General features: G+C 40.1%; 1 protein-coding gene across 1 annotated transcript; it reads right to left on the bottom strand.

Moving 5' to 3' along the window:
- Positions 1–1641: 1641 nt before the first annotated feature.
- LOC141005776 (MAM domain-containing protein 2-like) lies at positions 1642–17822 on the bottom strand. The gene is made up of 15 exons (XM_073477803.1): positions 17582–17822; positions 17345–17455; positions 13113–13402; positions 9964–10048; positions 9638–9772; positions 8487–8764; positions 6898–6991; positions 6613–6759; positions 5457–5576; positions 5198–5337; positions 4238–4334; positions 3738–3896; positions 3303–3556; positions 2108–2192; positions 1642–1989 (listed from the first exon to the last, which is right to left on the bottom strand). The coding sequence occupies exons 1-15, from the start codon at positions 17682–17684 to the stop codon at positions 1943–1945; spliced, it is 2145 nt and encodes a 714-aa protein (XP_073333904.1). The 5' UTR covers positions 17685–17822; the 3' UTR covers positions 1642–1942.
- Positions 17823–25380: the final 7558 nt, after the last annotated feature.

Genomic DNA, 25380 nt, shown 5'->3' with positions numbered 1-25380 from the left:
GTTGTTGTGTGCAGAACAACTGCTCTGAACTTCTCCTACTTTAAACACTTTACTCTGTGCATGTCATTTTCATTGCAGCAATACTTTAGTATTTACTAAGTATTGTTTGTTTATTCCTTCCTTAAATAACTAATCAACTAAGACAGACCTTTTGGTTTGAGCAATATTTAAAAAAGATAGAGCCTGATTGATACTGGATTTTCGGGGCCTGTGCCGATACCAGTAGTATGGAGTAAAAAATTCGGGTATTGATGTCTATTATTTTTATATACATACATTAATTTCTTGCCACGATCCCTTAAATGTGGTTATTGTGGTGATCAAACACTTCATGGAGATAGGACATTTTACAGTTTACAGTCAACTGAAATTAGTGCACTGACACAATTGACTATAATTGGGAATTAAGAATTATAAATTACCCCAGGCATCTTTTTCTGCATTATGTCCTATATTTTTTTTTTTTTTTTTTTTTTAAAAAAGGTTTTTCATATTAGCTGATACTGATCTGTGATAGGCCAATATTGGTCGACACATGTATGGAAAAGCTCTATTAAAAACTAAAATCTCATTACACATTACACCAAATCATATTGGACTTGGCACTATTTAGGGCCGACATCGTTCATAGCTACATAGCTACTGTCCCTTATTGTAGATGGACCTGCATTTCTATAGCGCTTTTCCAGTCTGCTGACCGCTAAAAGCACTTTACAACACATGTCACATTTACACACACATTCATACACTGATGACAGAGACTGCCATGCAAGGTGCAGGGCCAGGAGCAATTTGGGGTTCAGTATCTTGCTCATGGATACTTCAGCCGGGGATTCGAACCAGCAATTTGCTAGAAGAACTGCTCTACCTCCTGAGCTACAGCCGGCCCTTTTATTGGACCCTGTTACATTTGTTCTCACACCTAGTTTTTCTTTGATTTCCTAACTGTTGACCTCAACACCAGTTGGTAACATTGTGTGAGAAGAAATGCCAAAGATGTGTTTCAGCTAATTTCAAAACAAGTGACTCCATTACAGTTTATCAGCTAGAGAGCACTGACAAGTGTATTTTACAAGTGGAAAATGTCCTGTACAGTCTATAAAACTATATATATTATCTATATGTTTCACTTACTGATATATAATATATACATATATATATGTATATATATGTATATATATATATATATATATATATATATATATATATATATATGTATATATATATATATTAAATATTGATATTGGCCACCAAAAGGCAGCATTGTCACACTAAATGTCTAGGTTTGTGCCACTAAGTAATCTTTAAGTCATTTATGTTCTCCATTCTGTGTGTGATTGCTGGTGTAATGGGTCAGAAGAATCTATTTGTACTTTCTCAGACACAACCATAACACATACTTATATGTTCTGACTAAATTCTTTATTTCTTTATTTATAATTATTATTGTCATCATAGTTATTTGGGCCTAGAACTGTTGTGACATTTGTGTCACTACTCTAGTTTGAGTAATAATACCAAAATGATGACATCAGTCTTTCTAAATTGCATTTATTGGCAGATCTTGCTGAGCTAAATTTCCATTAGGTGACAGTAGAAAGTCATGTTGCATTCAGTGTGAAAAAAGAAAAAAACAAATAATGTGGAAGAACCTTCTCACTTTATTAGAGCAATGAGCATTAATCTAATGCATATAAATGTGAAGAAAAACACAGTTTAACACACTCTCTGTTGCTACAGTGCAGAGAGAAATGCTGACTATGACATGACTGATATGTTTCGCTCCATGAAAACACTACAAGAAAAGTTTTATTTTACCCACATCCCTTCATGCTCAGAATCACATGTCGGAGTCAGGAGTCTGCAATGTGCAAAAAATAACAAAAAAAGAAAGAAAAAAATGGTGTTCATGCATCCTACACAGCTGCTCTCCTCCTGCCTTCTACTCGATCTCATTGGAGGATCCCACAGTGGCCCTGATCTCCATTTCTGCAGGGGAATCAAAGAGGAATCAGGAGACTGCACGAACTGCAGACCGTACTGTGCATTCTTGGATGATTAGTCTTTACTATGTATGTTAAACAACTATCTCAAATAGATTGTTTACCTGGGCAAGGTCCGCCTTCTAATATAATGTCATCGATGGCGATGTCGCTTCTCACTGATGAACCCCTGATCGCTTCAAACACAATCTGGAACGGTGACACAAAGAGGGAAACAGTTGCTTAAAGGCTCTGAAACCCATTTTCTTAGTCAGCGTCTGACTGTGAGCGACAGGCGGTGGTGGAAAAAGTAATCAGATACTTATCTTGAGTTAGTGTATCAATGCAACAATAAAACAATATGAGATCATTTTCTTTAGAACTCAAACATGTCGAGTGGATCCAACTAAACAATTTTCTTTAAATGGTGTCACAAGCCAAAACGGTTGAGAACCACTGCTCTAATCCTTAATAATGCATTGTACTTCATGATCTTAGCATGTGTTTTTTAATGTAAAATCTTGGAACTGTCAGAAAAATGTAGCGGATTATAAAGTACAAAAATTCTCTTGGAAATATAGTGGAGTTGAAGTGTAACATTGCATAACATGGATATCCTCAAGTACCTCAAAATTATACTAAAGTATAAGCCTTTAGTAGATTTTTTAAAGGATTTTTCGCAGAGGTTATGGAAATAAAAATAGATGTTTGATGGTGTGTGTGTGTGTGTGTGTGTATGTATATATATATAATATATATATATATATATACTTGTATTTACTACATAGTGAGGACTGCTTTTTTAAACAACAGAATGAGGACATCTTTGGAAAGTGAGGACTTTTTGGCCGGTCCTTACAATTTCAGAGGGCTGTTTGAAGATTAAGACTTGGTTTAAGGGTTGGGTTAGGGTAATGGTTAGGGTTAGGCATTTAGAAGTGATGGTTAAGGTTAGGGGAAGGTGCTAGGAAATGAGTTATGTCAGTGAGGGTCCACACAAGTATTGCAAGTACAAGTATGTTTGTGTTAACAGAAATACTTGAACAATTTTGACAATAAATTAATCAGTTAGGGTATTTATCAGGCAAAAATATTGAGCATTCTGTTTCCAGCTTCTTAAATGTGAGTATTTGCATTTTATAAAGCACACAAAATTAAAAGAAGATAGTCTAACTAATCTGTAGTGAAAATAATCATTAGTTGCAGCCTCACACAAGTGATTGTTAAAAAAAATCCTTTAGGAAGTGTAAGAGCCAGTTGCTATGATTGTCTTTCCTCCCATGTCCATCTTTAAATATTAAACAGTTAGGAGCCACTTGCCTGATGCTGGCTGTCACACTGGAAGTCCACTGTGGCCCTCAGCCAGGCAATGCTCTGCTCGCCGCTCCGTTGCCACAGCAACACGTCCTCTCCGTCCTTGTCGAGGTGAACGCTGAGCTGGCCCGTGCCTGAGCCGTACATGTGATAATAGAAGCTCAGACACTGAGGCTCTCTGGAGCCCCTCAGAGGGCGGGACAGCAGCCGTGCACTCTGACCAGGCACTAGGGGTGACGCCTCCATGTACATGTAGTATCCTGTCAACCAAAGGTTTGTCTGATTACAGCTGTGAAAGGTTACAATGCTGACTTTACCCATGCTGTGTGACTTTGAGCTACAGAATAAAAATGTAACCTTCTTTTCTTCATCTCTTTTTGAGCATGTCTGTGCATTAAAACATGCAAGCAGAGTATGATAGTTAAAACAGGGGCCCCTCACCGAGCCCCATGGTGTGGTCTCCTCTTGGACCCGTGTATGAGGTCGGGGTGGGTCCTCTCCTCCATTCCCAGTCAGCATCATCGCTCTGCTTGTCCTGAGTGTAACCACACAGGCCAGCCTCAAAGTCACAGTGTCCTGGGAGAGACAATGACAACGAACCTGCAACAGGAAGATGATTGACACTTTATATTAGGTAAGGCATTATTGTGACAGTCAACACTGAAACACATGTAACTATCAACTAACTATTGCTTATGACTGGATTCTTCCACAAGACGTTAGATGTTTTCTTACATGTGAGCGCAGCATGAGGTAGTCGGATATGGTTATCAATGACAATCCAGCCTTGATTTCCAGACTGGATGTGTGTATCCTCTAGAAATCATTAAACCGCATGCTTGTCTATTGTCTATAACACTTTGAACTGTTATTTTATTAACATTAGTCTCTGTTTAGTTTTACAACAAAATAAAAACAGTTGGTACTAGAGAGGTTTTGACCTGCTGTCAGCTCACAGTCTCCGAGGCTCACGCTGATGTCGTCTAAAGCCACAGAGCCGCAGTCCCAGAAGCTCCTGCAGGTGCTGACGAAAGCCACCTGAACAGCAAAGTTAACAGTGAGCAGAGGTGTCTTCATGAGCTTCACCATCCCAGAAGCATTTTTAAAACCATTAATCATTTACAGATCAGCTCTGAATAGAACCCAAACTGCACTTAACAACAGTTTTTTGTGGTTTTAGTTTGTTTTGTGCTCTGTGTTTAATTATGAAATCCCCTTTGAGGAAGAAAGAAATCATCAATCAAACGCTGTGTGTTTTCTAAAATGACTCAATATGTGAACAAACGACCAGTGTCGGGAAAGCCTTGGAGCTTTGGCATCCTGATGAATTAATTCTCACCTTGCAAAACACATGATGGTGATCGAATAAAGTATCGAGTAAAGTATTTAATTAAACTTCTAGTGATTGTTTCTTTGTTGGCTACTTCATCGCTTTGTCCTTTTTTGTCCTGCACGGTTTTAAATTCCTGCTTCCTTTCCCTTGTATTTCCTACTGATTCATCCCTTTTCATTTGTGTTTTTATTCACTTGTTTGATCTTTTATAGTTCCTAAATTTCTTCTGAAATAGTTCCTTTCCTTTTTATTAGCCATGCCAGTGGTGTAGCTGCAGTGGCAGTCGTTTCTGTCACCACTTTGGTCCAGACTGAAATATCTATTTGTAACTATTATTTGTTTATTGTAACTATTACTATGTATTTACTGCCATTGAATTTTGTACAGACATTCATGTTCCCCATGTTTATTCCTTCCTTCCTGAATCTACACATTATTTAGCTCCTTCCCCCCCTTTTTTTCCTTCCTTCTGTCTTTCTTTCCTCTCTTTTTATTTACCCCTTTGCTTATCTTCTCACTACCTTATCTTCTCCATTTTTATTCCAACTGATGTAGTATTCCCTCTGACCTTGGCAGGCTGTGTCGTCTGGAAGGTGACTTCCGTCGCGATCCAGATTCCTCTGGACTTCACCCCTTGAGTCCAGATCCTCTCCTGGCTGCTGATCTGCTGCAGATACACTGCGAGAGCCTGGTCCGTCTGGTTGAAACCTGCAGTTGCCAGAGTTATTTCTGGTTGGTGAGTCAGTAAAATGAATCACAGCAGAGGATTCACACATACACTCAAACACCACCTCACATTTATAGAGGAGTTCTTGGGTGCCACTCACCTCTCAGAGAGTAGTAGAATCTCAGGCAGTACTTCGTGTTCCCTGGCAGAGTTGGACCGATCAGGCGGCTAACGTATCCGGAACGTGGGCTGACTCGAGAGTGAGCCAACAGGAAAGATCCTGGTTGGAGAAGACAGCTTTTATTTTCTTGCTAAACTCTCTTCCTCGGAATCTGCTCGCCATGAATGTTCCCGTCACTGCTCGCACCTGGTACTGATCTTGACGTCAGCCGTTTTCAACTGTTTTCAGCCGCAAATCCGGTTTTATTCTACAGAACCACAGCCTCATTCACAGGTTTTACTGTTTAAAGCTGTGTGAACTGATTTTATTTTTTATTTTTTGCCTCAAGGGGCCAGAAGAAGAATTCAAAAGATGCCATCAGATGGACAGCCGCGACCAAAATTACTGGCAGATAACGTTGTAATGGCTAACATGTCATCCACTGTCATTCATTTGGACTTTTGTTTTTGACCCCCTGATACTTTCCAGGCTGATATCACTGTCCAACAATCTTTAGCCTTTAGCTGCTAAATGCTCCACTTTGTTCACCAGCTAGTCTCTAGCTACAACAGGTTTATAGAGCTTGTTTGCTGAAAACAGATTCCTACTGAACCAGATCGTAAATGAGCCGTAAAAACCTCTGTAGAGCTGCAAATTCATCACGTGATTTTTCATGTTGTTGTGAGTACTCAATCAATTTAGCATTGTGGGACTGTCGCTACCCACAGTACCACTGATAATTCACTAGACTGTACACATTTTGGTTTGTTATGCTAGTAGCTGCTGATGGTGCGTTAACTCTACGAGCAGCAAACCTACAAAACGGCCAACTGTAGCCCGCTACATTGTCGCTAACTTTGATTCGTAGCATGTCAAGCCTATCATGCAGTGACAAGCTTTTAGCCTCAAGCAGAGATGAAGCGCAGGATACAAAAGTCTGGTAAGCTCTCTTCTTTCTAACTCCACATCTCCAGATTGTTGTAGTCTTCAGCTTTGACCGACTCAAGTGACATCACACGAGAACATTTATCAGACTTCACACAGCTCTCTGGAGCCACAAAAGGCTTCACATGTGTAACACTGCTGGGGTTCCCCCTTAATGAAGGTATCCATATTAGAAATCTTATGAAATCCATCATCAGTTGTTATATCCCACCTCCACCTGTGGTGTGGTCTCCATTCCGAAATATGTTGGGCTTCACAGAGACTCTCCTCCATGACGACCCCGTCGCCTGTACCTGGGTGTAGCGGCAGAGACCTGCCTCAAAGTCACAGTTGCTGATGGAGGGGTCAAAGGTCGGCTCTGTGGGACAAATAAATCAGAATGACACTTCTGTCTCCCCAGAAGATAAATCCTACATTTTTCTATTGCAGCTTCAGGTTTCTATTGGATGTTTTGGATGTTCAGAATCAACAGTGAGTGACTGTGGCTGCAGCTCACCAGAGTCTGTGCTGCAAAACTCTGGAGAAAAGGAAATGTCATCAACTGCAACACGTCCGCCTCTGGGACTGTTAAAGGCCACTTCAAAGACCACCTGGAGAGGCAGACAGCAGAGACAGGCCCTTATAAACAAAGCTGCGTGCTATTATGTGCACACAGATGTGTACCTTCAGTTAAATTTATGCACAACGTAGGTCTAGCACTAACAATTCCTTATTAACTTTGCACAAGATAAACTAGGTGGGTACAAAGGCAGGTAAAAGGCACATGCACATTTTTTGAAACAGTGTGTGGAGCAAAGAGCATCTTTCAGAGAAATGCCCTCTAGGACCCAGCTGCAGGCCGTCCAGTAGACCTTTGTCTCTGCCCACAAAGCTAAGAAAAGAGGCAATATGCAGGTTCCAAAACACAAGAGATGTACAATGTCAATTTCATAGTGAAAATCCCAACAAAACAGTCCTCCAACACTAACATGTCCGCTACGTACGTTGTCCCTAGCATACAAAAAAAGGTTCCAAACTGAAGCAGTTGTTAATCACATTGAATTTTTCTACATTTCCCAACATTCCTTTCAGTCAGTTGCTTTACAGATGTTATCAATAGGTGATCTGGAAGAGAAGAGTCTGTAAACAGTCAGTGAAATTCAGTATCTATCTTAAGTTTGTTAGCATTAGCTTACATTAGTCAACAATAACTACTGGTCATACCAGACCAAATGAGACTGTAGTAGTGCAGCCCCTGAATGAGCAAGTGTATATGTTATTGCTAAATAATTCAACACTTTGCTTGTAAGAAGAAGAATGTGTTATTTCTTCCCTCAAAAGTTACAGTCTCCCTTTAGTTACTGCTGCACAGACACTGACATTTATTTCACTCTTTCACCGATTCCGGATGGAATTACATTTCCTTCAATTGTATAAAGACAAAAAAAAAAGAGATCTAGTGTTAGGCAAAAAGAAGGACATAATAAAAGCTATTGATTCCAGAGCTTAAAAGACAAAACCCCAAGACCTATTGTTGAAATCAAAAATTAGAGTTCTCTTGTCTAGACAAGATTTAGAGGAACCCATTCTTGCCTTAATTTCCAACAGACAGGACCAGTAATATGATCTCTTGTGAGGTCTTTCCAAAAAGAGCGTCAGACAACTTCAGCTCAGCGCTCTAACAAGAAAGAGCACACTACTAGTGCTCTTAAACTTACTACTACTACTACTACTTACTTACTTACTTACTCTGGCCTCCAGTTGCTTAAAGAATAGTTTTGAAGTGCTGCTACTACTTTGTAATCACAAAATACATTTCTGGTCTCCTTGAAGAATATAAACCAAGTAAGGCCCTCAGATCTTCAACTGGTACGTCAAGTCAGATCACAGCGTGAAGCAGCTTTTAGCCTCTTACCTTCACCACTTTCAAATCTAAATGAATTAAATCTGCTGTTGCCTTTGATTGACTTGATTGATGATTGATTGTGTAAGAAATGCACAGTATAAATAAAGCTGCCTTGCTATGATATCAGTCCATGTAAAAGTCATTACATATAGCTTTAAAATGCTGTGTACATAAAGCTGATGGGACATGTTCACACTGACCTGTACAGAGTACGGTGCCTTCAGGTCCACCTGCACAGGTATCCATTCTCCAGGCATCTCGCTCCAATCACTCTGGCTCTCTGTTCCCGCCTTCCACAGCTCCTGGTACTGACCCAGTCGGTCCCTGGTGTAAACAGAGAACAGGTTCCCTCTCTCCTCGCTTCGCTGGTACTGAAAACTCAGGCAGCCGGACAGGGGCACCGTTGTCATGGGAGACATAAGCTTGGCCACTTCTTTGAAAGTCTTGGCGTAGATGGAGTCCACGTACATCAAGTGACCTGAAGGGTTTTGAAACCAATGACATCAATGACTCTGATGAAAGTTTAAGAATTCACTCATACCCAATGGGCACTGATTTGGTGATTTGCAGATAAACAGCTGTTGAGACATCTACGTCAAAATTGAAAAATTGACTGCAGTTCAGCGTTATAAATTTCTGGGCACCATCCTGGATAATCAGGTAAAAGGGGGGAACCAAAAATTGTTCTTTTAGGTCCCTTATTACCTCATTTTCAGGTTCTTGACTTTATTTTGGGTGTCTACTAAAAAATGTTTACATGCTTTGATGTTAAAAAAAAACACATGATTTTTATATTTTTATCATATTGTCCATTGCTGCAGTCCCTCTATTCACCCTCCGTCTGAATGCTCTGTTTCAGTGCCCATCTCTTCAAGGCCCCCCCTCCTGGAAAGACCAGTTTCTTCTGATTGGTCTCTCGCTCTCACAGGCCTGAGCAGACCATGTTTCTGCATTAGCTCTGCCTTGCACTTGTAACCCTGGGTAGGAAAATACTGAGCCTCTGTTTTAAATATAAGATTGTTATATATGAATATAACTGTGTGTTTGTGTATTTGGACAGGGTAGGTAGGTCAGTTAAAAAGTTTTGGCAGACAAGTGCATTTTTAGTTTTGGTCTTTTCAGAGGATTCATTGCCAATCTGAAAAATAGAGTAACTCCAGGCTTATCTTGGGGAGTAAATGTTATCATAACTGACAGGAATTTGGGCCAAAACTATGCAAAATGAAATCCTGATTGTAGAAAAAATACATAAAGAAACAGAATTTTCCTTAAATGGAATTCACCCTCACTTTGTCTGAAATGGAAACCTGCAGGACTCACTGAATTAAAAGTTCTTATAAATAATACTCACCTGTCTTGTTGTTGTATGTGTGGTCATTTATGTTGTTGTTAACCAGCTGCGTCCCACCTCCTCCCACATACCAGTTTACATTGGCGTTCCACTGATTATTGTATCCACACAGGTGAGACTCCTCAAAGTCACACTCTGGACGCAGAGAAACCAGAAATCAGCAACAGATGGGTGTGGGTGCAACACACTTTCAACTTGATAGTATACTAAATAAGTTCATATGTGTCTCACAGATGGTGTCCATTTAGACATGCATATGTGGATTATTATTTTCTTTTTGTTTTATATGAAAGATGTGCGAATGATGTATGTGTGAAATAACTGACCGAGGCAGTATCCAGGGCTTATGTGGATCTCAAAGATGGCCACGCTGCTCCCAGCGCTCTGTCCAGGTTTACCTTCGATGACAACCTAATCAGCAACACATGTTCAGTTACACCCTGCATCCAGTGATATGAAATGACACAGGAATGACATCATAGAAGGTGAGCGAATGTACGGAAGGTCAGAAGTGCACACATGGAAAGCACAAAGATCTAATTTATTTCCAAAGCTCTGGTGAGCAGCAGGTTTGCTTTAAAATGACTTACAGAGAAAGAAAAGACACACAGGACGTCAGAGGAGAAACACATTTGTTAAAACATGAGGTCAGGGCTTGGACATGTGAGGGTGTGTTTGGGATCAGGACTAATCTCACATTGGACATATTCAGGCAAATGAAAGGGCTTTAGCAAATACGTTAGCATTCATTAAAAGTCATGTTTGTGTCCACCTGTTGAATGTCGTTTTAGCTCTGGTTTGGCCTCCACCAACTAAACCAAGAAAAACATTTGGGTCTTTAACTGCTAGCTACGGAAGCCCTAAAGGGCCATGCATTCATACATTTTATTTCCTCCGTTTTCCCGTAATAACAAATTAATTTCATTTGTTTTCTCGAGATCTCGAGTTATTATCTCGAAATGACAACTGCCGTTTTTCCGAGATAACGGGATAATTTTCTCGAGATCTCGAGATCTCGAGATAACGAAACTTTGTTTTCCCGAGATAACGATATAATTAATTTGAGATCTTGAGAAAACAAAACGATAGTGTAGTATATTAAATCATTGCAGGAAGCATCATTCAGTGTAGCAATGTCAGAGGAGCAGGAGCATATCGATCACTGTGTCACATATCTTTTCAATCCAGGCCTGACACAGGCTGAAATAGCATCATGCCTTGCTATTACAGATAATATACACATTAGTGTGCGTAATCTAAAAAGACGGTTAGCAAGGCTTCAGCTATATCGGCAGCGCAATCTTAGTGAGCCTGATGTCGTCGTTAACTACATGGCTGACCAGCTACGAGGTCCCGGGCGTCTCCATAATCTCAGGCCTATCATATCACAGTCATTATCTCGAGATCTCGAATTAATTATATCGTTATCTCAGGAAAACAAAGTTTCGTTATCTCGAGATCTCGAGAAAATTATCCCGTTATCTCGGGAAAAAAACAGCAGTTGTTATTTCGAGATAATAACTCGAGATTTCGAGAAAACAAATGAAATTAATTCGTTATCACGGGAAAACGGAGGAAATAAAATGTATGAATACATGGCCCTTTAGGGCTTCCGTAGCTAGCTGCCAGCTGTTCCACATTCATCTCCGGCTAATGTTAGTCGCAAACTTTGTATGTTGTTAGGTGCTTGGCAGCTAGAGAAGAGTTGGTTTATCAAACAGCTGCCTGCTGTTGCTACAAAATGTATTAATGAGAGCACTGACACTGAACTACAAATAGTTAAACCAAAACTATAAGCTACAAGAGGCTAAAATGCTCCAAAGAGCTACACATTTGAGGTATTTGATTATTAATATACATGTTTAAAATGTATTTGTGAGGGACCATGTTTACAAAAAAATCAGAAAAGATGCTTTACCAGATTTAACTATAGCTACTTTTCATCTAATAGCTTCTAATTGTTAAAGGAATAGTTCAAAAAAAGGGAAATATGCGTAATTGCTTTCTTTCTAAGAGTTAGATGAGAAGTTTGATTTTACCGAGCAGCTTTGTTCCTTTGGAACGATGATTCGGGTTTCCCCTGCCCCCAGTCTTTATGTTACGCTAACCCAACCACTCCCTGTGTCCAGCGTCAGACGTAACACACAGATGTGAGTTTGGGATCAATCTCCTCTTCTAACTCTTGGAAAGAAAGCAAACTAGCATATTTACAAAATGTTGAATTATTCATTAGACTAGAAAATAAATTGATTTTAGCTGTTTAAACCAAAATATTTGCGTTAGATCATTTTCATGGTCATTTGGAAAATAGAGCCGTCACTTTTGTAAGAAGGTCTGGCCATGAGATTTACTTGGTGGTGTTATGTTCAGTGAGAGTAAATAGCAGAACATTCTATCAGTGTGAAGTTTAAACCACTGCTGTATTAATTTTCTTCACCTAGCTCTGCACTGGCATATGTTTATGTGCTGAGGGGCCCGTGGCACAGACCCCACTTTCCTTCATGTGGGTCACAACCCTGTCAGACTCAGCTCTGCCTCTGCATATAATCTAAACACGGGCTGTACTCTTCCCACAGTGTTTAGATAATATGTGTGGGTGTATGCGGGAGTGTTTCCACACTTCAAATTGGGGCTGCATGTGTTCTGTTAACCTATATGTGCTTTCTCCAGCGACAGCATGAGATGTTTTCTGACCTCACAGCTGTTTTAACTAAACAGGCACTGAAAGTCAGCAGTTACACAAACTCATTGCAAGCTACACTCTGCACTTGTAATCTTTGATTACAATATTAATAATTAGTAAATAAAAAAAAAAACATTTTGCATAAAAAATAGTGCAGTGACAGTAAATAATTAAAATATATATATTTTATTACATTTCTGATGTATCTTGAAGTTCTGTACTTTCAGAAAAGGAAGAATTTCAGCTTGGTTTTGCCTCATTAATCAGTCTATGAGACAGTTTTCTGATGAAGAAATTATTGTTACTACTCTAAAGACCATCACTGAAGTAGCTCCTAAAGTTAAGAATTTATTTTGAAATACAGTATTACCACTTTTATATTACTTGAAATATTATAACTATAACTACTAACTATTCTAGAAATTGTAACATTTTGTTTCTCGTAATATATGACTCTCAAAACGTTTTGACCTTCTCAAAGCCTTTATTTTCTAAATCTCTGTTTTCTGTTTTCTAAAGCTGTGTTTACATTGACCCTAATATCCCATTAATAACCAGAATAATAGCACAATCAGAAAAATACCATGTAAACACTGGCTATGCTCTAAGAATAGTTAAATTGTCATGCTGTTTGTTTCATCCAGCATTTTTTATATTAGGGGATAAAATGAACATAAACAACCTCCAGGTTTGATTAGAGGAACCTTGGACTTGGTCTTGTGTCTTTTTTAAATTAAAGCTTGTCTCCTGTTTAAACAAAGATTGGAAACTTTATTTTAAAAATGAATTTACCCTGTAGGGCTCAGTAGTATTCTGCAGGTCCATGCTTGAGATAACCCAGCTGTCAGAGGGATCCTGGCTGCTCCACAGCGGCTTGTCGAAGCTCTTTCCCTCCATGCGCTGCAGGACCTCAATGCTTCCAGACCCGGTGATCTGATAGACTAGCCTCAGGCAGCTCCACTCACCCTGCTCCAGAGCAGGGCTCAGCAGGACCCCTGTGATCTCCCTCTGTTGTTCAGCATCTGCACCTATCTCCTTATCCTGGTCATCAGTCATGGCTGCGTCCACTGCCACAAAATGACCTGAAACAAAATGGTTTGTGGGATTTAGAAAAAGAAAAGGAAAAAGCTCCAAACAAAGGAAACATTCAATCCTGTTCCATGAGACACAAATTAATTGCCTCCCAAATGACTCATAACAATAAAGTAGGGGAGAGATTGAAAGTTGGAAAATAAAAACTTTGTACAAATTCAGGGAAGATTCAAGCTTAAGCTCTGAAGTGATTTGCCAAACCAACTGACATACATATAAGTTCATTCTATACCAAGTCTGGATAAATGTCAGTGAAGTCGGATATATTTGATTGTAGTTTCTTTATTACTCTTTGTATTCTTTTCATTCTCTCTGTAGTAAAATCAAAGACATCTAAGTTTTCTTCACCTTAGAATAAGCCTATTATATCTACAGAGGGAGCAGGTCCTGTCCCGCAGAGTCTGCCATGTTGCTCCGCCATGTTTCTACGGTAAACCAGAATGGACATACCAAACACTGGGTCTGAGGGGGTCTTTTGCTTTTTTTAGCTGCAACCACAGGGGAGGGTGAGATGAGGGGTGTTCACTTGGTTGCAATCTGCGATCTCACCTCTAGATGCCACTTAACTCTACACACTGGACCTTTAATCTGTACAATCTTCTCTTCACCTGGATTCTGGACAAGGTAAGATATGAAGCTCTGTTGTAAAATGTTGAATATCTTGACTCCCAAAAAAGAAATGGTTTTAAAAGCGCCTGATGCCAGTCCCTCTGTTGGGTAGAACAGTAAGGAAGAAACTTGTTAAAGGCTGGAAAATCAAAACCCTCTGACCTGGTCCAACTTCAAATCCACCTCAGCTCCCATCACTACAATGACTCTTGGCTACTTTTCTGCTCCAGGGCCCTCTGAGCTCTCCTTAGCGGTCTGTCATTTATTATTTGTCCCTGTGGAATGCCCTGCTGCCTCGGGCTCCTATATCCTGACAAACAAACACACATGCATACAAACACACACTCACACAGAGCTGAGCTCATCCTTCCTTCAATTCAGTCAATTCAAGATGTTTTCCTTCTTTTTTTGCCAATTAACTGCAATTGTTTGCAAATGTTTACACTGAATAGACTGAACTGAAAGTGAATCAGTCTTTGCTCACACTCAAACTGACGTGTAGTCTTGCTTTGATCAGTGTTGATGCCTTCATTGGATTCAGAAAAGAAGGAAGTACATAAAAAGTGCTTCATATATCTGACATGACTTAACTTTTCTGACAGCCTCAGCTGTGCCGCACACAGACCACAGAATGGGAAGGGAGGACTGATGAAAGTAAATGAGCAAGAACTGAGCACGCCATTAACGCACTAACTACACTGACCTTTTTAACAAGCCGTCGGCAATAGCAACAAGGATGGAAACAGGAAAGGAGAAAGTAGCTGACGTAACCCAGATGGAAGACTGACGGTGAGACAGGCTGCAACAGCAGAGCAATTTTCAGACAAGTATGAGCAAGGACCACAGTGGGAAAAAACTGAGTTTTTCCAACAGGATCTGGCTGCAGATACAGCTACTGGATTAGCAGGGAACTGGCAAACCAGGAGGAAGTCTGGCTCACCAATCAGATGGATTTAGATGGGAGAAACATTCATCAGGAAAATTACTGGTAAATCATTGATAATGAAAATTGTTATTGTTCTCAAGCCCCAACGAGCTGACTATATCTACTCCTTTAGCTACCACTAGGTCACTGGGTGTAATGGTGTCTGTGGATTACGGAGCTGAAGTCAGGATGTTGTTAACCTAGCTTTGGCTACATCAACATAGTTTGGAAGCAGTTTGAGAAACTAGCCTGGCTCTCTCCAGAGTTAAAAAAAAAAACCTGCCAAACACGTTCAAAGCTCATTAATGAATGCATTTTATCTTGTTTATTTGATCTTTCCACAAGCAGAAATCTAACACGCCACTTTGTGTTTTGAAGGCGAGTTGGGTGCTTGAACACTTTCAAGGTAAATACCAGTTTAACCATCTGCCCAGCACTTTTTTGTGATTTCTGTGAGCAACCTCACCTTGATGACACATGTCTGGAAAGTAAGTGCACTCAGCTGTTGTTTGACAAGTAATAGTTTTTGCATGTGACGTCCCTAAAACTTCCCCTTCCCCAGGCTTTATGCTAAGCTAGGTTAATCACCTCCTGACTCCAGCTACATCGCTAACAAGACTGATATCAATCTTCTCTTCCCAATTGCATAAAAGAAAGCAAAAAAGCATATTTCCCAAAATGTTTCAAAAGTTTCTTCCAACTTATGACAACGTTTTTGCTTTAACTGATCACTCTGAGGTAAAGACTGGTTACACGGTGAAATGGCTGTGGAAAAGTCCATTTTAACCTTGCTTTCAGTTTGCTATTTGCTCTGCCTCCAGGCTCAATTTTTCCCGCAAAAATGATTTATTACAGCAAAAAGGCAGTGCGTCTGCCATTGCAGAACCAAAACAGGAAGAGGCATTATTTTCCCTGGTCGCTATCCCCAGGTTATGGGGGAGCAACTGGAATAACTGTGGAGATTCTGAACTGCAAAAGGAAAGAACCCTGCTGTAGGAGGAGGCAAAGAAGATGCAGAGGGAAAGTGATGGGAACCAAGTTAAAACAAGAGGGAACAGATGGGCATTCACTCAATGGAGAGCGCCAATGTTGTGTCAAAGTCTGTTCCCTCACTGATATGTATTTCCTCTTACCACTGGGAATTGAATTATTTCTACTTGATCAGTAAGTAACAAAACCTGCCTACTTATTAAGTGTGTTACTCTGCCTTTTCATCAAATTGTAATTTTTACTGTTGTTCTTTGTTTTGGACAGTAGCCAGGCTTCTAGTGGTAGCTATGTTGCTAATGCTGTCTTTGTGACAGTGGTAGCAGTAATACCACAGGGAAACACTTTTTTCTTTAAAGAAGAAAACAGGGAATGCATATTTACATATAAGTTATATACACTCCTTTAGTTAAGCCAGAGAGATTTAAGTATGAGCTTAGAGATGTTGAAATTTATGGATGCGTAAGTCAGGAAACTGGTATGTCTTCTGGAACTGGGTAACCAAATCTATTCTTGCTCTTGCCCAAATATGGCTGCCTGATGTGCGTAGGAGCTGGAAGTGTGGATATTGGCTGATCTTTTTCTGAAAATCCAGTCCAGTTAGTAGCAACCGGGCCAGCTTTGGACCAGTGGCGCCTGGAATAAGACCAGCACTTGGAGATTCTGGTGAATCCTTCATTACGTAAGAGACTGTCAGAACACATCTGCCATATTTAGGTGTGTTATGTTAAAAATTGATACATTTAGGGGACGGGTTTTGTGTAGATAAGATCGAGTCAAAGATGTGGGAGAGTGTTTAGTAACATCAACATGACCTCCACCTCTTAAAGCAGGCCCAACGTCATTAACGTGACAGGACTTGGCTGCTGCTGCGACATGAGGCAGCTGTCTGCAGTCGCATCTGCAGCGAGACTCTAAACTTTCATCTGCAAAGGCTTAATTTGTATTAAATCTTAGAACATATGTGAACAAATGAGAAGTTTGGAGCAGTAAGCAACATGTTTTGTTACTTTTACAACAAGGTAATCGGTAATTACATCATGTCCAAATGATGTAATCTGCATTCATCTGCTGGCTTTGATCAATTTACATAAATAGACACTGACATAACTTTTTATATGGGTGTTGCTCATCACTCATCTGTATCAGCTGCAGTACCAACCCAGTGAAAATGCCTAAATCTGTTTTTTCACTCACTCCAGATGTCTGCAGATGCTGGAATCAATGCAGACCAGATGGGTTTCTTTTCACCAGTGTGCTTAGGTGGCAGCACCATAACAACTGCAACATCACAGCTAAGCCTGCAACTACTCAAAGAGCCAGAAAGAACTAAAAGAAAGCCTACACTTAATGCAAGACTCTTAACTAAAAATGCATGAAAAATGAGAGGACTGAAGATGCTCCGCAGTACCATCTTTGTGCAGAGTCCAGCTGAAAAAGTCTGCATCTGACGTGTATCCGCAGGTGTTGGACTCAAAGTTGCAGGAGCCTGGCAACAGCTGGTTGTTGGCTTGGATGGTGGCTTTGAGCACATAGAGAGGAAAAGAGAGGAGAGAGAGGCAATGGTAAGTATGAATCATAGCAACTGGCAGTAACAGAAACATGCCCTCATGCACCAACACTGGCATGATCGTTCTAACGTACTCACCAGCAAAAGCCAAGAGGTAGAGTGGAAGCATCACAGCTTTCTGTTGAAATAAATCCATCCTCAGAGGAAATAAGAAAAGCAAAAGTAGGTCTTCTGTTTGCATCCACAGTCGTAAAAAATGCAGGGAAGTTGCGATCAAAGTTTGTTTTGAAAGTTTTCTCTTGTGTGTGTCGTCTGAGTGTCTCTCCAGCTCAAAGACTGGCAGCACACTGCAGACTCTCCACCGGAAAGTCTGTGTGTCAGGACCAGAGGAGAAACAGAGGGTTCTGGGAGGGAGAGAAGGAGGAGGAGAAAGAAGGTGAGTGATGGGCTGGTGGAAGGAGAGCAGGAGGGAGCAGGAGAGAGGGGCAAAAGGGAGGGTGGGGGAAAGAAGGAGAGGAGGGTTGGCTGGGGAGAAAAAGAGGTGAGAAGGGGAGGACGAAGTGAAATTCGAGAGTGGCCTTAGGGGAAAAAGGAAGATAAAGTGTGATTAAGAGGAGAGGAGAATGAGCAACTTTTTGTTCAATGCATTTGATACAGCACTTTACACAATTCATGTTTACAATTTTTAGGTTTGCTGAGAACAAAATCTATTTTCAGCAGCAACATTTTTGATTGTTTTGTATAAGAAGAAGCAGCTGAGAATGATTAGAAGCTGTGAACTCCTTCACACATTTAGGAAACAATCTAAAAGCAATTAATTTTAAGTTTAACAATGTGCGGGAGTTCAGCATTCTTTTTCAGTGACAATCTGATCTGTTGGCCACTAACAAGCCCCACTGCAGAGTTAGGGGGTCAATGACACCTCAGTAATGGCGATCCCCACCCAGATTTATCCCACTAGTCTCCGGACTGAACCCTTAACTTTCCAGTCAAGATCAGGTTTCAATTAGCCACAAGAATGTCATGACTAATGGTAAGACTGTCCTCACCAGAAAACAACAGTGTATGTCTTGTGAATTAATGTTGTCGCTCAAAAGCAAAGGCGGAAATAGTGTGACATTGTTATAAGGTCACAAAATGCTCTCCGACCAATAATAAACATCGGTTTCTCTTAACAATTACTGCAATCTTTTCCTAAACTGAACCAAGCTGTAACCATGGAGGTGGCAGATCAGTAACATCATGCCCGTCACAGTCGACTTTTCCATTAAGGTTTGAGAACCTGTTCTACAACCCTGATTACATAAAAAGTATGTATGCTGTGTAAAACATAAATACAACATAATGTGGTAATTTGCTAATCCTTGTTGACGTGTACTCTGTATACTGAAAACAGTATAAAGACAATATATTTAATTTGTTTCCTCATCAACTGCATTGTTTTTTGTAAATGTATGCTTATCCTGAATTCGATGCCTGCAAAACGTTTCAAAATAGTTTAGGGAATTACGGAAGGTTGTTGCACTATCAAAAAAACATCTGTTTGGAAGATTCCAAGGTAAACAGGTTCATTGGTATCAGGTGATAGTATCATGATTGGGTATGAAAGAGGCATCCGTGAAAGGCTCATGGTACATGTCCAAAAGGGCTTGCGGAGCTTCCCAGCCAGCACTGGGTGCTTAAACAATACCTTCCGATAGTCGTGCAAACATTCTGACTGCATCTGATCGGATGAACGTCTCTCGTCGGCTGTATTTTTTGGGTTTCAAACTGGACCAACATGGCAGCTCATTTGGAAACATTCTCTTATATTATGAAAATAGCTCACTGAAATGTGTTTCTGAAGACATTTCGGGTGAGAGATAAGCAGTGCAGCTGCTGGATCTGTCTTTATTTTAACTCTTTTAAAGGAGTTTCCAGAAGTGCCAACTGAACTGGACTCCCCTGATTAGCAAGTAGCGTAGACCTCAACTTTATGCGAATGAGAAGTGGGCAACATGACCTCCCATCTCTCAAAACGTGCAAACAGATGTATTGCCTGGCTGCTTACATAGACAATGAATGAATAGTGTGGAAATGACGTATCTGTTGTTTACAAGCAATGATGGGGCGAGGGTCACCGCTTTGTGAAACACATGATTGTATAAAGAATATTACTACATGGGGTTGCAAATCCATTGTTGGTAAACACAGCTCATTTGCAGATGGAGGCATTCTGTTTGTATTTACGTTTTACACAGAGTCCTAACTTTCTGGGACTAGGGGATGTAAATGCTCCGAATTTGTTTACCATTTAATTTTTGAGTCCAGGATACTTCTTTCTTATTTTGGCTAATCTCCATAGTTCCAACGAAGGGAAATCTTAATGCTAGAGGAGGATGAACTGGAACATCAACAGGGAATTCCTGTACCCAGATTCCAAAATGTTGTTGAAAGCCTTCCCAAGAGAGTGGAGGCAAACCATGTCCATGGTTTTAGAGTGAGACGCTCAACAATTACATGTGTGTCAAGTGTTCATTTTGGCATGTAGTATGTATCATCAACATATTTTGTGTATAGTAAGCTACAATTTCAGGAAAACATGGCTTTAAGGTCCTATCTGGAAGTAGTTTCACGGTGTTTGACTGTTTGAGGTGCGGCCAGAATACACAAATCATCAGAACTGTATTTTGCAAACCTGCAGAGAGTCAAAACATTTTGCAACCATCTAAAATATTTGCCCTGGCTTCAGCCTTGAACAGCTTGCAGGCATTCTGTACGTGTGAACACGAACATGATGCAATTCAGCCTTCATCCTACATGTGCACCTCGCAAAAGTCTGCAGACATTCTCATGCAGTTTCCACAAGTTTCATTTAAATGCAAACGAACCATGTGGGAAGTCGGGTGTAGCCATGACAAAAACATGATCCCCAGAGACTAATGATTAGAAACAATGTGACTCAAATTTGGGAACGGGAGTGGTTCACTCACAAGTGCAAAAATGTGATGTTTTGATGAGCAGTGGACACCGTCACTTCATCACCACCGCAGAATGGAATGGATTTTGGATTTTATAGAAGAAAAGAATGAAACATGCTGGACACGGGGAGACTGGACTGTGTTGTAGTTTTATGAGGGAGCTCTGTCATCCACATTTGTGATCCATCTGTCTGACCGGCTATCGCTCTCACTGTCTTTGTTGTCATTTACATGATCAGTCCTCTTTGCTTAGTGTTGTCAGTGTTGTCCAAATAAGGTACAATGAGTACTTTATGGAGGTCAAATTTTTCCAGAAAGCCAGACTGCGGCCATAAAAGTTCTTTTTCAGGAAATACTAAGAATCTGAATGATCTCCAGCTGATATTCTTGAGAAATAATCATCTCATGTGTATTTCAAATGTAAACAAGGCGATGTGTTTCATTGAGAACAGAGTACAAAGAGATTATTTTAGAAAATGTTAGTTTTGGACTGTTTTACATTTCCATCTGTTTGATATCCTGGTTGTGTGTGTCTGTGTTAAAGCACGATAGAGCTTCAATCAAGAACAGAACGGAGCCACACTGTGTCATGTGCAGTGCATGCAGCAGTTATTGTTTGCATGATGATACAGTTATGACATGTTTCCCTCAGTATGTGATTTCCTGCCAGAGGGCTCAGCAGGTTTCCCCTCTGGCCCTCCACCCTGCCTATGGGATCACCCCAGACCACTGCCTCAAAAACACTGAAAAGCAGCATAGAAAGTTTCAGTTTTTACAGAAAGCTTTATATTAAATCATTAAACTTTTGTCAGAAACAGAAGAGATCTTAAATAATTGAATTTGTCATTGTCATATTTGCTGCTGAGATCTCTCTGTGATGAACATGGATAGTAATCTGTTCCTGCACAACAATTTTTCCTGTCTCACATAGTGTGCTTTAACTCCATCTGCTGGGAGGATTAGTAACAACTCACTTATAAGCCATTTACCTTGGCAGCCAAAAATGCTCCATAGAATAAATAAATTAAAAACAAAAGATAATTATATTAATTAATACAATCAGAATATATGATACACCAATGAAATTGTGTGACAGTCAGCTCAAAATTATAAAAAGTTATTTCCTCCTGCTTTTTTAATTTCATTCTGGCAGTTTCCCCATTTTCCCCTGCGACTGTTATATTACACAGTGTCACCTTTCATCTCAAACCAGTTCAGAGCAACAGTCTTTCACATTACAGGCCCTGGAATTAAAACATCTCAGATATATTATGATACTTTTTAATACACTTATTATCGTCACATGCCTGCATCATCACAGGAAAAAAGGGACAAAAAGCCATAAATCATCTAGTTTCCCCTTTTATATGTACAATATGAGCCTAAAAACTATCCTATCCTACAGCTGTAGGGTGTTAGGACGCAACATCAGATCATTTTATCTTGGTGTATATTCTTATGATATCCTTAGTGTGTGTAATCATAGTAAGTGACAAATGACTCTGCATCTAGGATGCTTCAGGACATCCTGACAAAAGACTAGTATGTCAGAATCCCATGACATGCTCAGTGATTTCAACCAATAGGAGCACAGAATGCTCTTTCATGCACAACTGTAAACATGAAAAAGCGAAAGATGTTGGTGCCTCGAGCTGGACAGATAAAAAGGTCACCGTGGTTCTTTTTTAGGCTTCTGTGAACACAAGATGGCCAGCATCGTACACACTGCTCCAGGTGCCTTTTTTACATTTGTTTTGTGCTCTGAGCTAAATGTTAATGTCAGCATGCTTACATGACCACAATGACAATGCTAACATGCTGATTTTAACTTTTGAAAAGTATATTTACCATATTCACCATCATAGTTTAGCATAATAGCATGCTAAAATCAACTAATTAGCACTACACACAAAGCACAGCGGGCGACACAGTGGTGTAGTGATTAGCTCCGTTGCCTCACAGCGAGAACCCACCGCCTGGGGGCTTTCTGTGAGGAGTTTGCATGTTCTTCTCTTTGTGTCTGCATGGGTTCCCTCTGGGCACTCTGGTTTCCTCTCACTCTAAATTGCCCATCGTTGTGAATGTGAGTGGCATTGGTTGCATCTATGTGATGACCTGGCAACCTGTCTATGATGTGCCTCGCCACTGTCAGCTGGGATCGACTCCAGCCCCCCCGCAGCCTTGCAAAGGATAACCGGTTATAGATAATGGAAGCATGGATACAAAGCACAGCTTACAGGGTAGTTCATTTTGCGGTTATTTGGGCCTAAGCCAAACTATTGGACACATTGAATTTTTGACCTGCTGGTCAGGGGATCAACAGGGCACAGATATCTGTACCAAATTTCATAGGAATCAACATAATTAATATCAAGATATTTTATCGAAGAGGAAGGAAATGCCAGAGGAAAAGTCAGAACATCGCCAAAACCAGTAGGAATCATTTTCTGGGGACCACCGATGTCTGTACTCCTGTGTGGACCAAAGTGCTGGCTGACAGACTCACATTACCATCCAAAGAGCCACTAGCTTCAATATTACAAATATTTTACCATTTTACCAACACTTTTTTTAGGTATGTAAAAATAATGGTAACTCATTTTTTTCTAATGGTAAAAAATAATTTGGTATCTTGCATACAAGGGTTCAATAAATGTAGAAACTCATTATTCATTGATCATTTACAAAGGATTTGTTCATGTTTATCTCAAATGTTTTATTAATGATTTACAAACGATTATATCAATAAATCCTTATTAACTTCTAACAAATGTACATGAATTATTAGCTTATAATTGAAGGTCCAGTGTGTAGGATTAGGGGGATACACTGACAGAAATGGAATATTATATTCATCATTATAAATTAAAATTTAATTTAATTCATATCAGTGTATAAGAATCGTTGTGTTTTCATTGTCTTCCACAGAGTCAGCCATGTTTCTACAGAAGCCCAGAAAATACAAACCACACACTCGACAGGGTCTTTCGCATTTTTCACGCTTTTAGCAGCCACTGTAGGGGAGGGTGAGATGAGGGCTGTCCGGTTGATTGAGTTAATTGATTGATTAACTGTCAAAGTCAGTGGTGTCCTGAAGGTTAGAGAAAGAGGCTACTGAAAGACAACATCCACCCCAGCCACAGTCTGTTCACCCTGCTGCCAACTGGCAAGAGATACACAAGTATCCGCTGCCATACCATCAGCTTCATTCCTCAGGCTGTGAGACTCTTCAAATCATCCTCCACACTCCACCATATAAAATATATATTTTTTGTTTCCTCTTCTGTGACGTAGCTAAAAAGGATGCAATTTCGCATTACTTGGTGTATTACCACCATCCTGCTGAAGAGCGCCACCTGCAGACCAGCTGAAAATAATGGCCCTGGGCAGGCAAACATGGAGTGTCATGAACATATTGGTCCCTGCAGTGTGCATTTTGAATTGAGGTCATGTGTTTTCTGCGTGATAAGAGACTCTGTAATGGGCCGTGATGAAACATTAATGTGCATTAATTCCGGTAATGGGTTCAGTCAGTGCTCACTGCGTGTTATACTACCGACGGAACACATACAGTATACAGTATTTCACCCATGTATGCAGACTAGGCCACAAATTATTGATGTCTTCTCTGGAAATAGAGCGGCAGGGACTTGGACTCAGAGCATGAAATATAGGCTGCGTGACCTGAGTTAACACCAGCAGTGGAGTGAGAACGTTACCTCACATACACGCTGATGATGGCCTATTTCTGCATATTCCACTCTATATTTTTAGACCTTTTGATTGGCTCAGGACTTAAAATGTTCCACACACACACACCTCCACATCCACCCAAATGTTCACAGCCTGTGTTTTACACAATTGTGCTTGCTGTTTGTGTGGGATCAGAGATGTGTGGTTGCAAAGATAGCAATAACAGATTGGATGCCATGGTTACTACTCCACACCACCACCATCCTCCGTCATGCATTGTTGTCACGGTAACGGCTGTTCCGGCTGAAGGGCGCACGTGACTTAGGCGAGAATACGTTACAGGGGCTCCATAATGTGTCAACACAGGCCACGTTGATCTGCTCTACCGGGCCTTGAGTGACACCAAAACGTGCCTGGGTTAACGTACCACGAATACAAAGAATTTGACTTGGTTTTTCACTGCTCTCAATGTACTTACACAGGAATGAACATACAGCTAAGAGCAAGAACAACGCTGAACAGAAAAAAAGAATATCAGCAATGTCCAACAAAATAAATTAAAGTCTGTAAGTCAAATGATCTGTAGATTGTAAACAATGCAATAAGTGCAAATAAATAAAATACAAATTAAAGATGAAACCATGTGTTAGAGGAAGACATGTAAAAGTGTTAATAGTCAGTCACTATTGCATTAGTTTCCACAATTCATTCCTCATTATCATCCAAGTTGAAGAGCATCTCATCATAATGAAGTTATCCCCATCATCTAAATGTTTCATAATCCAATCTCCATAGCTGTGCCAGTTTTCCTAGAACCTAACTGATATTGTCATAAGGGTACGTGCTGTATTACATATAAAATATTTCAACAACTGCACAATTCGTTTCCCAAGCTATGACACTTTTCATCAGCCAAACAAAGATTGTAGCCTGAGGTTACTCCTTACTCATATTTTAGGCTGTCGGGTTCATTTATCTATGTGCAAGTGTGAACAATAGATAGTTCATTAGCTATTTTCTCCTAAACTTTATCAGAACATGTGTATCACATATGAAACAAGGGTGACAGAAACAAGACATCCATTTTTGCAGCAGACAAGTTGACATGTCATAGCCTAGACTACTCAGAGAAGCAATGGGTACTGATAACATTAACAATATTTTGGTCTAGTTTTCCAGTAAGTAAAAATGTCATCATTATAATCTAAGGAAAGTAATGAATATAAATTGTAAATAATAGATAAATTAAGTCAGAAAACGTAAACTAAAGGCAAAATAGACTCA

The sequence above is a fragment of the Pagrus major genome, chromosome 12 (genome assembly GCF_040436345.1).
Source record: "Pagrus major chromosome 12, Pma_NU_1.0".
Classification (NCBI taxonomy): Eukaryota; Metazoa; Chordata; class Actinopteri; order Spariformes; family Sparidae; genus Pagrus; species Pagrus major.
Note: the sequence above shows the minus strand (reverse complement) of the source record. Positions and strands in the feature narration are given on the sequence as shown.